The sequence below is a fragment of the Pithys albifrons genome, chromosome 2 (genome assembly GCF_047495875.1).
Source record: "Pithys albifrons albifrons isolate INPA30051 chromosome 2, PitAlb_v1, whole genome shotgun sequence".
NCBI classification, from domain to species: Eukaryota; Metazoa; Chordata; class Aves; order Passeriformes; family Thamnophilidae; genus Pithys; species Pithys albifrons.
This window is the reverse complement of record NC_092459.1, coordinates 7,078,199-7,091,750: the sequence shown is the minus strand read 5'-3', so window position 1 is coordinate 7,091,750 and position 13,552 is coordinate 7,078,199. Positions and strand designations below refer to the sequence as shown.

At 38.3% G+C, this 13,552-nt stretch overlaps 1 protein-coding gene across 3 annotated transcripts in view; it reads right to left on the bottom strand.

Annotated features, from left to right (window-relative positions):
- LDAH (lipid droplet associated hydrolase) overlaps nt 1-13,552 on the bottom strand; it is a 116,406-nt gene that overhangs the window by 86,694 nt on the left and 16,160 nt on the right. Inside the window, exon 1 of one of the 3 annotated variants that reach the window (XM_071548280.1) lies at nt 1,556-1,714. The exons of the other annotated variants lie outside the window; for them this stretch is intronic. Coding sequence (XP_071404381.1) covers nt 1,556-1,664 — 109 coding nt within the window. The 5' untranslated portion in view covers nt 1,665-1,714. Of the gene's footprint in view, nt 1-1,555; nt 1,715-13,552 lie in introns of those variants that run through there. 3 annotated transcript variants of the gene reach the window in all.

Below are 13,552 nucleotides of genomic sequence, written 5' to 3'. Positions count from 1 at the left end.
TTACTTTATAGATCAGGTTAATCACAAAGGTGACCAGGCAACACAGTGCTCATTTGTGCATTTTAAGGATTTCCCAGCACATCAAACCAAAACTGCTTATGCTCTATCACTCCACAACCAAGGTCAAAAAATGGAAAGCATAAGTAAACGCAGTGTTAACCTCCATGATTTGAAGGTTATTCCAGTTATTTGAATATCACATCAATCCCTAAACACCTCAGGGCAGCTGAATCATTCATGCATGCCAGCAGATCCCAAGTTGCAGTCATCTGAACCAAGAAGCACATCTTAAGCAGTTACTCTCAACTGTGCTTGACTTTCAACAGCATTTATGTTGTTTCAGGACTCTTTTAAACAGCTGTAAATGGTGACCATAGCAGAAAAAGGCACAAAACTACAATACACTGAGCATTTGCCTAATTTGCAACATATTTCTAAGTGTTTTGTGGTAAGAATATGTCAAAAGGACAATTTATACAGTGAATGAGAACAGTGGGGACACCTGATTTGGTGTACTCGTAAGCGGCAATAGCCAAAGGACTCCTGCCACATTCCCTGTTCTCTGTAACACACAACATTTCACTCAGCTGTTCTGCATTAAGGAAGTCTTTCCATTTTTAACCTGAAGATGGGAATCTACTTGTTTCTTTTATGGTCTGTTCCACCCACAGCTAACACAGAATGGTACAGAACAACCTAGAGTGCAGAGGTGTAACTTTGAGCTACAGTAAGGAGTAAATATTCTCCACTTTCACATACTGCAGATACAGGTTTCCAAGAACTGGAATTACTGCTCTTTAATCATCCATGTAATTAACAATATGAATATTCCTTACAAACATGCATTTTCCTACCTTTCACTTTCAAACACTTTCTTGTTAATGCTTTTTCCATCAAATCAAGATTTTAAATGCCATCTTCTTCCTTCGTAAGAAGGCAGCTAGCAGTGAAGAGAGAAAAACTTGTACAAATGGAATATCTACCCCAGGATACCACTGCTAAAGAATAACCTTTATCCTGATTTCACAGTATTTTACATACTAGTATTTGAGATGCTGCACTTCCAAAAAAGAAGTTATTCAGACTTGTTAAGGTTAAAGTTATATACACTATGCCATCAGTGCAATTCAATCCACGTAATTCTGAATGGCAAACAACAAACACAGCATGTCCATTTAAAAAGTCACACACCAGACCTGCTGCTCACAAGCAATGACAGCATTTATGACTTACAAATTGTCAAGTATTTTGAATTCTTCAGCAACAGAAAATATCCACATAAAAGGGAAACTAGAATTAAGAGAACACTAAATGCAAAAATGTTTCAAGTTAGAAACAGAGATATACACCACAACATGAAAGAAAAGTCTTCTGTCTAGAAATGCATAGGTCATAAATATACACAGCTTACTCAAAAGAAATATAGACTTAAACATAAAACTAAAATAATTCTTAGCAGTCTGAAAGCTGATTTATTTGAATAGTGTAGAGTAAAAGCCAAGAGTGATGAGGAGTGAAGGAGAAGAAATTTACGTGTAGCTAAGTCATCCCAAACCTAGTTTTGAACCAAGCGATTGGGTTCCATGCTGTCCTGTGAGATGTTCTCCAGTGTTTCCAGTTGTGTCTTCAGGAGCCCAGCCATCTATGGGAGCAGTAGCTGGCATTCAGCCGTGGTGCTTCACACACTTCTCCAGCAGTTGCTTTCTGCTTGCTCTGGGACCTCAGCAGGACCATAAAGAATAAAGGCAGCTACATGAATACAAGAAGGGAAAGACACAGCCAGCAGTGGGTTTACAGAGAACTTTGAGGAACTGGAAAATATGCCAGCAATTACCATGCATTGAATTTTAGAAATAATCCGCAGTTTCAGAATTGAGTATGTATGCTGCAGTACTTAAATGATAATCTCCTGCAAGAAAAAACAAATGCAGACTTCTAAAAACAAAAAAAAAAAAACAGCCATAAATCAAATTTGAAATCCAGGGGTGCACAGCAGGACCACACAAAAATAATTTTTGTGGCAATGATTCTCACTGCCTCTTCACAGAGCTGCCAAAGCTCCCAGTTCCAGCTCGAAGAGCCTAAATGACAAGTTCCTTGCTCAAGGAAACTTAATCTGCCTTTGGCGTCTGACCAGCCACCATGGAAGAAGATGCAACTCCCCTACGTTAATGAATGGAAAGCAGCCCACGCAGATGTCAGAAGGATTTAACTGGAGCATGTTAAAAACACAATGATGTTCTCACACTTGGGGGAAAACTGCAGAATCTGACACCGTGGCTGAGGATCAGGCCTTAAAAGGCAATACATAGGTTTCTCTGACATTCAGGGTCAAGGAATTTCAAATAAAACCTATCAAATAATATTTGAATGACCATCATAAGCTCACATCAATTAAGCTTTCAGCTGTTTGCACGTCAAGGGGACTGGAATTCTTGGTCCTGTATCCATTTAAAGTCCCTACCCTAAAGGAGCAGCATCAGCCAAGGAGCAAACAATTACAAGAACATTTTACAGAAACACATGTGAAAACTCTGTTTGATCCTCTCTAACTCTGGAATTGTGAATTTGGCTGGAAAGCACCTTAATATATTTGCTTGGGTTGTGAAAATAGGAAATCTCAGAAGGATTCAGCCAGGTGTCTGTAACACAGCTTATTAGAGAGGTTTTTCAAGAACATTTCACATATTTTCCTTATATATACATATACAACATACACTGTTATTAGTTTGATACAGCTATAAAACTTACATATAGGATTTTATAATACACACTCTTTCTATGCATCTTGCAAAGCCAATAAGCCTGTCTGCTGTTCTGTAACCTTTAGGATAAACATGGGTTCATTTACCTCTAAAGAATGACATGGGCAGTCAGATAAACCTGAATTAACCTAATACAGCTGGTTTTGACCAAGTGACAATTGTGGCTGAAGCTTGTGAATAAGAAATCCCAGATAAAAATTGTGACAAAACATGCTTGTTTTCTCAGAGGAACAAGTAACAGCATGTATGCAGGCAGATAAGATACAAAGTCCAAAATGCTGATTTCATCCCCAGTAAACCTACTGGACGTCGTGATCAGGTGATATTGCAGGGACTGTGTAAGGTCTACAGATGTATTTCAATAGTTACCTCAAGTGCCTCAATGAAAATAGATACATAAGTACAAGAAAAAGCCTTGATTTTATTTTTTTTTAATATGTATGTAAACTAATGTTTCTTGGATAGGAGTTGAGATATAAAACTGAAATAACTGAGTTCCTAATGGATAGCAATTTTTTCACATTTTTCAAAGGTGGAAGACAGGATTTTATAGTTCTTACAATCAAATAATTTTTATTTCATTTTCTCCATAGCAAATTAAAAATTAAAACATTTAATTAGATGTCCTAATATACAGCTACACACACACAGTCTCTTAAACAATTGCTTAGGAAGATGAAGACAGATAGAAATACTCTGAACACCCCAGAGGTGGTTGGTCTGATCCAATCCATCCTACAACCAACCAATCATGGCAGTGGTTATCAGAGATCTGCACTGGGTGCAGAATTCCCAGTGGGAATTTTTCACTCAGCTCCATAGGCTGAAGCAGAATTGGACCAGCAGAAAGCAAACCTCCTTCTGAAAGAAAGAGGGAGCACAAACAAAGTGAACACAGAGCAACACGAGACGATGTCAAATGGGTTCACAGGAACGCCTACGAAACATCTGAACAACACAACCCTGATGAGACAACAGCAGCAGGAAAAAGACAAAGAAAAATAAATAATTCAAACCCAACATAACCACAAATTATTTGTTTTGTGCAGATACACAGCTCTGCAGATTTGATCCCTTTTGAATAATACGCAAGGAGGAGCAAACAATACACTCAAAAGGCACCAGAAAGAACATTTTCAAATATGTATCAGAGATTTTCCTATGCCCTAACACTGATAAAAATTACAAAAAAACTCCAAAACCCCAAAAACCATAGGCTTGGGGGCTTTTAAGTTTTTAGGCTTGAGTTTGTTTGTTTTGTTCGATCCAGACAGTGACAGACAGAAAACAAATAGAACAGAACACCAAGGCAACTAATTTTAGAATAAAAAGACTGAAAATGTGTTTCTGCAGTTTTTGTGTAGCAAGACTGTGTGAGGAGAATGTCATACTTGAAACCAACAGTCTTAAGGTGATTTTGCACTTGCATTTTTGTCAGTCTTCAGAAATACAAGATAAATGAACAGCATGTTCTGTCTATGGATGAACTAAAATTTATCAATCCACATACTTAGGAAAAAATTCTTTGTATTGACACCATTGCAATTCTGATTGAGGAAAAAAGCCTCATAGCTGGGATATTAGTATTGGTCCTAAGTAGATGGTCCATGAAAACTTGAACTGAAACACTTTATTCTGGAAAATGCAAAATGCAAGTCACTTCACAAGTGCTTTTTTTCAGCCATTTAAGACTTGTTATGAAGAGTTCCAGCTTCTTAAGAGAAGGCTGTGATAACAGATATAAAATATCTAAAATTTAAAGGTGGAAGGCAGTATTTATGTCACGATGTATTTACTCATTCTTATGGGAGATTTTAAATCCATCAAGAATAACCAAGAATTGTTTTCAAAAATGGAAATAAGGACAATGATCAAAATGTTCCATCATGCCTGTAACAGGAAAAGAAGAGCATGACTGACTTACTTTTTGGTTCCACTGTTTTCCATAATCCAGATATTGAACATATTGGGTCACATTTATTTCTAATATAGGTTCAGTGATTGATAAGACTTACTATAAGGACAGAAAAGAAGCCTTGTGTTAACTTGAATCTGAAAGAGGATCTGTTTCTTTCATTATTTTCAGCTATAACTAAGTCAAAATGTTTAATATCAAGACAAATCCATATCATTACAGGTATTTCTGGGAGCAGCTCCCAGGATGGAACTACATTATACACTGCTGATGTAGCTCTTAGCATTTTAATTGCATTATTGTACACAATGCACATGTAAACAGTGGATTTCCTTCATAGGTAGGTCCTTCAGTAAGCAATTTCTTCTTCCCTCCTGCCTCAGATAGCCCATGAAGAGACAGATCCTTTTTTAAATTGTTAAATTGAGCAAAATACCCTGGAACACAACTTTTCCATAACTCTGGCCAACTCAAGCCACTGCATGCTGCAGGAGAGGGATCACTTCCTCCCCTGATGCTGCTGCGCACAGCCAGGCAGGAAGGATCCACACTGAAAGCGCCTCATTAGCAGGGAGAGGACGCTCTTAGGATTGAGAAATTTCATTAAGTCACTTCAGGAAGTCACATCTGCCACCCAGATTTAGTGGAGGGAAATACTGTCAGGCACAGCTGGATGTTCAACCATCCTGTCATTACTCTGCCTCCTCAAACTTAACAAGCTCATCTGTGCCAAGGCCCCATCAGAGGTACTTCTGGAGCACTGGGAAATAAGCAAAAGGGGCATATTTCAAGCCTAGATCTGACATACAGACTCCTCTTTGTATGAGGAAGTTTTTATTTTTAATAAAACAGTATGATTTTTCATTTCTAAAGACAATGGAAGCTGGTGGGCTGACCCAGTAAACAAAGCTCAACTGTCAGCATATTTTAAAATAGTCACAAAGAAGTAGTCCATAAACAGCAAAAATAATGGAGAACAGTGTCCTAAGAATTGAATTTTTATATATATATATATAATATGGGATATGAAACACACCTTTCCTTTAGGGGGTATTCTTATCAGCACGCATGTCTTCCAGTCAAACTCTTACTATTTTGTAACCTTTTGAGACCCCCATGTCGCAGAATAAATTAGGGAAAACTGACTGAGGTATTCAAGGTTTTATGGGGGTTAAAAGTAGAAATCAAATAGGTACAGGCAAATTAGTGTTATCTACTACAAATAATGTTCTCAGGAAGCCAAACTATTGGCTCAGGAGGGTCATTTTGTATTTATTCCCATTTTATAAGAAACAGACCAAATAAGGTATGCATGAATATAAAGTATTACTAGTCACTACAAGTTCCACCAGCTTTCAGTACCTTATACACACTGCCATATGAGAAAATATTGGTCAGATGAAAACAAGGCTGATCTCATAATCAAGTCATGAATATTGGTGCTAAAGGCTAGAAAAGTTAATGGAGTGGAAATATCATATTTGAGGAATATTTGGAAATATCAGGAAGATAGGGCTGGGTTGGTTTTTTGTATGGGGTCCTAGTGTGTGTGTCTGTGTGTGTGTGTATGCTTTTGCTCCTGCTCAAAGTGCAAATACACAAAACATGGTGATATACGTCCCACAAAAGACTAAAATGTTTTGCCATGCTTAAGTCTCACTGAAATCAAAAATTGTGCTCTTACTTCCTTATCTACTGGTAACACCACCTGTAGTCACAGAGAAAGGGGAAAACACATTATCTTACTCTACAGAAACCTTTCCACCTGCTTTGGTATGCTACACAAAGTTTTAACTCTGCAGCATAGTCTGTCCTCATTGATTGCTTTTGTATCACACACACAAGTTACTGGAGAGTACAAAACCTCCCATTGTCAAATTCTTTTATTCAGAAAAAAATATAAATAAAGAAATGCAAAATAAAAATTTTCCATGTCAGAATCTGAGAACTTGGGGTCAAATGCAAAGAGCTGGCAGCTTCATCTGGAGCTGCAGTACAAACAAAAGCAGAAGCCTCCAGGGAGAGGCATTCTCAGGGAATCACTACCACCTGGTGAGGCTGGTGGGGTACCAGCTCCTTCCAGAGCAGTGTCCAGACAGAGCATGTGAACCCACATGTATGTTCTGCATGTTGTGGACTGACACCGTAATTTATCAACAGAAAGTTCTGTGGCAAGTCCAGCTGATGGAACTCCCACCTTCTCCCTCGGCTGTTGTTCCCACCCTCATACCATGGCTCACCAGCCCCTGAATTACTCTGGCACAACTCTGTGGGGCCCTGCTCCAGGAAACTGTTCCAGCTGTGAAAAGACCCCAGAACTAAATTTATGTATTTATTTAATTCTCAGCAGGATCTCTCAAACTATTGTTCTGGCATAACTGAGGGGTGGAATGGCACAGTGTGGTGGGAACAGGAATACCTTGTGCCAGTATTGTTGACAAACAGTTTATGATTGTGAAATAACGGCCTTAGGACATTTTAAGTGCTCCAAGCACTAACCTCTTAGATTTTCAGTATCTAGTCTGTCTTAATATACACTCTAGAAACAGTTTCTAACTTCCACACTACTTCAGACTCAGGAATATCTGCTTTATACTCAACTTTGTAGTTCTAAGAGCTGTCTGAAGGCAAGAGCTCTATGAATGGCCCAGTCCTGCTATCCATTCCTTCACAGGCTGCCCATATCCAAAGAGAGGTTTAATTGCTTAAGTGCCACCTCCTAATAAAAGCAGGGAATGGTAGAGACTTTCCAGAAAACTATTATGTGATGCTGATCTCATAAGGTCATAACACAGACAGGTGGGACACAGAGAAAGACACTCCTGAAATTTTTAAGAACAGCAGCTAACTTTCCCTGAGCCAGTGTGATGAGCAGCCCAGCAGGGAAGTAATACATAAAAAGCAAAGAGTGGTTGCTTTGAATCCAGTGCTGCAGGTGAGGCCATGATAAAGAGCACAGCATTTCTCTTCCTCTCTCCAGGAAAAGGCTGCAGATTCACGGCCATCCTCTCCATGCAGAGTGAATACTCTGTTCAAGTATAGTATCTTCAGGACTAAGTGTAATTTCAAGCACTGCAAGTCCCACAGAGCAGATGAATACTGCTGCTAATCTAATATGTAAAAGAGAAGTCTTTCTTAAATGCAATGAGTATCTGTGCACAGACAGAAGGAATTCTGCTCAACTGTTTGGATATGAACAGCATATAAACAGGACAGAATTTCAGATGCAAAATTCAGAGTTTTTTTGTTTCCTGTTGATTAGCCACATGTGACTCAAGTGTGCCAGCTGGAGTAGGTGCCATTCTGAGCTCCATAATCCTCGCCGTGCCTTGTCAAAGGAGCCAAGGCTCCAATTAAACAGGATTTTAAAGTTGATTCGCTGAACCAGGTGTGGTAAATGACATAATCTTCACTTTTGAGCACCTAAATTTCCCTTTTTCTCTGCTCCATTGCTTTAGCTGAGGATGGAAAATAGCAGCACTGCTCTGCTTGGAATGGTATAATCAAAATAAGGAAAAGTAGTAGAACCTGTGAAACTTCTTGTATCTTACTCTACTAGAGGTACATGAAGATAAAACACATAAAGCACAATGTTAATATGATGGAAAATATACATCCACATAGGAAACAACTTTTCAACCTAAGCTTTAGGTCATTAGAACTATGTGATGCAGGATTAAACAAAATAAAGTGCAAGTTAGTGTGTAAATAGGGGTTCTATGTAGCTTATTTCAACATTTGTATTAGTGCAGTTACACTTTATGACTTTTGTCCAAAAATTCTCATTGCATGTAGAAGCATTACTTAATTCAAATCACCAAAATCCAAAGTTAAATGAATGATTCCTTTAGAAAAGCCTTGAAGCACTTTTATGTGATGAGTTATTTGGGTATTTACTGCTGTACAGCAGAAGGTGATATATGCCCTGGCACAACAATTTCTCACAGTGAGAGTGGAGCTGCCCATGGAGCTGGTCAATGATTTAAACATTCCAGGAGAGGAAGCATTTGTTGTCTCACTCTAGACAGCTGTGCCGCTATTGTTAATTGTTCTACTTAGTGTTAGCTGATTGTAAGTGAATGCTACCTTAGAAACTTGGGTGACTGTGTAATTGCAAATGTTGCAAATGAAGATTTGTTTGGTGGTTTGGGACACAGAGAGGATGACTGGCCACCTACTGAAAAGCAGGCAAATGAAAAGAATGGGAACAGAAGCCCCAGCACTCCCAGTTCTAATGTTCTCTGCCTTAACTGGACTTCCTTTATCTCACTCCTCCTAATGTAAGTAAAAGGCATTTTTATGATCCTCAACAACCAACATAACTGATTAATCACTGTCATATGGTCTTATAAAAGTACTAATCTTTTTTCTGATATGCATAGAGTCGATAAACAGTCAGTGCTTGTCTGTGCATTCAGACAAGAATGTGAAGCCTGTAAATACATGGATGGTATAGCTATTATAGCAATAAGCCTGCCAAAACCCACTATTCTTCTAATCTTTAGAACAGCTCCCTCTTCTGGCATACTCTGTCCATTCTGTGCTTAAGTACCATACCACATTCCTTACCAATTTTTAATTCTGTTTGGTTCCTAGCACTTAACAAACCCATTTCAGTGTTAAGGCCCTCACTATGCAGTGTGGCTGTGAAGGAAAACTACAGCTTTTGAAAGCGCAGCTAATTCTAATCAAGTATTTACCTAAGATTATTCATAGACTTATCTTTACTATTTTTTGAAGGTACCCCCAAATCAACACAGATCAGAACCCACACCTGGACAAGTAGTTAGGATGGCCAGTCCAGGGAGTCACATTTGCAGGATCACTAGACTTGGAAGGGATCACCCAAGATCTCGTAGCCCAACTCCTGCTCATGCAGAGTCAGAGCATGTTGCCCAGGTATGCACAAGAGTCAGGTTTTGATTATCTCCACAGCTGGAGACTTCATAACATCCCTGGGCAACCTAAACCCTCAGAAGGCAGAAATGCTCATGGCAGAGCCAATCCCTCCCTACTGGTTCCAAAAAGTACACAGAAATTTCTCCTACTCACTTTAGCATCTTAATTAGATGTTTACTATTAGACTGGATGAAATTGGTCCTTAGAGTCCCTTTCTGAACCAAGCGACACAGACTCAGTCTGATCCTTCAAAAAACCACATCAACAAAACACCAAGCAAAAAATCAAAAAAACCCCACCCCAAAACCCCAAATCAAACCACACAAGAGCTCTCATAATCACGTTGATAGTGATAAAACTGAAGAGGTAACAGATGAGGACAGACATTTTTTCCTACTGTTGATGCTCTGGTACTATTCATTCAAAAAAAACCCCAAACCACAAAACCAAAAAGAGGAAAAAAGCAGCTTTTACTGTCTAATGCATTCAGATAGAGCACGTTCTCAATTTTGTACACAGAATTATTGCTGGAACTCATTTAATGACTATAAGCACAGAGCATACATGACCCAGAACTCAGAAGTCCCCTTGCCCAGGAGGTAAGAAGTCATCTTTCCTCTTCACCTGGTTATCCATTGCCAGCAACATTCCTCTTTCCTCCAGCCACATTTGAAAGGCAAATTGTAAACACTGCTGTGTCCTGGGGGAGGAGATCCTGGCTGCTGAGAAGATAAAGTATCTTCCTTGAGTAACTCAGTGGTCTTGACTCCAAAATCAGATTTTGCTTCCCATAAACAGTTCTCATCCATCCATGTTAAGTGCCAAGAATCCATATAGTATTCTGGATTATATCCTGACTAAGGTTGCCAGAAGCTACACATTGCAACCTTATCTGCTGATACTGTAAGTCCTTACTAGATCCAACTCAGTTTTTGCAGACAGTTACAACACATAGATTACATACCAACAAGCACTTTTAATCACATGCATTTTGTATAAATCAAAGTCTATTGTAAAACCAAACTGAAGGGAGTTGGAGTAAATATGCTTTACACAGTTTGTAGAATGAGGAAATAGATTCTTTTATTATTAAGCAAACCCCTTGGTCTCGGTGGTGACAGTCCTCTGAAGAACTATTCATTCCAGTAACTGCTGAGCAGAGTAAATGATGAATAACTTTCTAAAAGTTGGTTTAGTGGGAGCCAAAAAAACAAAATACAAAGGAACTTCAGGGCTATACAATCGGTTTTTTTGCAAAGTATTATTATACAGTGATTTTTATTATAACTTCTCTTATGCAAATGCTGAGGGTGATGACTGCCAAATAACAAACCCACAGGTGAATACAAAGCCAGATAATATACTGAAAGCTTTTCAGAGTACCTGTATTACAGTCAGAAATAGAACTCGAAAGACTTTAGAGCTCACAGGAAGTCTCATCTCAAGGGAGAACACATTAAAGACTTGTCAAAATCCAGGCAAATCATTTGCACTGTTTTCACTGCTGAAAAATAATTAACCAGTCTTCACATGAAATAGTGTTGTTGATGTAAGTACACACAACTACTCCTAGAAGAAGATGAAAATCCAAGTCCTCACTCTGTGTTGTGCATAAGCAATTCTTGACTCAGAGAAGCAGCTAGAGATAAAATCTTTGTACTTTAACAAAAGCGCCAGGTTAAGTCCTCATAGCCCTTAAACATCACCAAGTCACCGCATGAGTCGGAAAAACAATAAGAGGATCCAATAACTCGGCAGCAACCCAACTGCATGCAGGCATGTCAAGAAACTTGGCAAGCACAGGGAATACTCTGCATGCAGGCCAAAGAAGCAGATTCTGAAATTATTTCTGTATATTAATGAATGAAACTTGTGCAACATGCTTTACCACAAAAAAGTGTTATTTACATTATACATTATCAACTGAACTAAGCTTCCCAAGCACAAGAGTGAAAATTGCCTTGTTTTTACAGCAATGGTAACACAAATTAGGAAGCCTGGAACAAAGGTATTCCAATGCACTCCTGTAATGAAATGCAAGAAAAACTTTGATGAAAAGCAAAACATCATGAGCTAAACAGCATGGTGGTTTTAAAATTTGTACAGTATTTATTTACAAGGTTAAATGTTTCATAAATATACAGACATAAATAGACAGATACTCTTAAAACAGAAAAAAATATTCCATTGCACTTTGTGGATTCTGGTTTTCAATGAACACAAGCAATGTCAAATATTGCTGTAGTAGATTTTGTAATTCACTGCTAATTTTACACTAAACAAACACTGCAAGAGGGAAAACAGACCTTTAAGACACAAGAGGAAAAACATTAATTTCTGCCCTTTCCATAACACCTACATTTCCAGAAACTCATGGACCTGATCTTTCAACTATACACATTTAATGTTATTTTCATGAGTAAATCTCATCCATTTTAATAGATAAGAATTCATATTAAGAAAGGCAAACAAGTATACACACTTATTATGGACTGAGGAAAAACTGGACCTTTTACTTAGTAATTACCCTAATAAACACATTATTCCTACACAAATGTTTTGCTTACACAAGTTAAAAATGTTATGGAACAAAAAAGTGCATATTAAAAGTTTCAATTAATATAGTAAAGCTTTATTTTAATTATGAGTTCACACAGATTGCACTTAATAAAAAACATCTTGTTGCAGTTAAATGAGATTGAACTCTACTGCACGTTCTATATTCTAACTGCTTCAAGCACAGCGAGGTATCAGTCCTCAGGAGACAGAATCCTGCCTCATTTCAAGTCAGTGGGAATTTAGCCATTGCTTTCTGAGAAGAAGAATGTTTTGGAGTTAGCTTTCTCTCTTCTGTGTTTAGAAAAAAAAAGAAGCCAGACCAGAGAGAAATCCTCCCCATTCCAAAGAACATGACTAAAACACAAAAAGAAAACAAATATACAGCATTTATTCTAACATCTCTTGCAACATCTTGATTCCAGCAGAAGCTGAGAATTTGATCTTTCTTTTCAGTAGCACCCCCATAATCAAGTTTTGTTTGACTACATATTAACAAAATCATATGCATGAATTTCATTAGACTGGAAAAGTCTGTACCAGAGCAGTTTAATATGAAGAACATGGTAATACATTCAGCAGAACTAACCCCCTTCAGTCCAGATCACTCAATGACTGGCTGTGCATACTCTTCTTTTTTTGAGCCAGAGTTGCCACTGTCTGCCTTATTCTTCCCTTGACTTGTACCAAGCTGTCCTTTTGCCCGTCTCTCCTTCATTCCATAAAGAATCTCAGTCAGGGATACATGCCTTTCAAGTGTGAAAATTGCTGGATTCCAGAAGGGCTTCACAAATCATACTTGGGAAGTTACAAAGGGGAATGTTATCTAATCCTAACTGTTTAGATACATGAACATGTTGTCAGATAACCCAAATGTCTGGATTTCTCCTAAGGCTGTGGTTTTTATGTTGGCAGGTAAGCCTACCTTTAAAGGTTAAACATGAGGCATTTACCAGTAGGAAAAAAACCATGCAAACATTTGCCTTATGAGACACAAAACTGTACTTTGTTATGCCATGTCCTAGTCAGCTCCCTGCCAGCCACAGCAAGAAGCTTGGGCAACTTGCTGCACTAGTGAATTTGGGCACCTGAGTGAAGACAGCATTATTCTGGCTGCTGTGGTTTCAAATTGTGACAGAACTTCCAGTTTGTTAACAGCATAATGCTGAAACAAGAGCAAAACCATAAATCAGCTGCTTGCAAAAGCTTGCAGACCATGACAGAAGCATCCTGAATATTTCAGCAATGTCTATTTCTGGATACCTACCTAGTTAACATACGATGTTATTAAGGAGTCTTCACAGAACTGTTCTGCAGGAAATAAGCTCCATGTAGCCCTGTCACTACATTTTCATGCATGAAAAGTTTCCTATGATGAATATGGAGTCCTTACAGTGTGTGTGAGACTCAGTATATT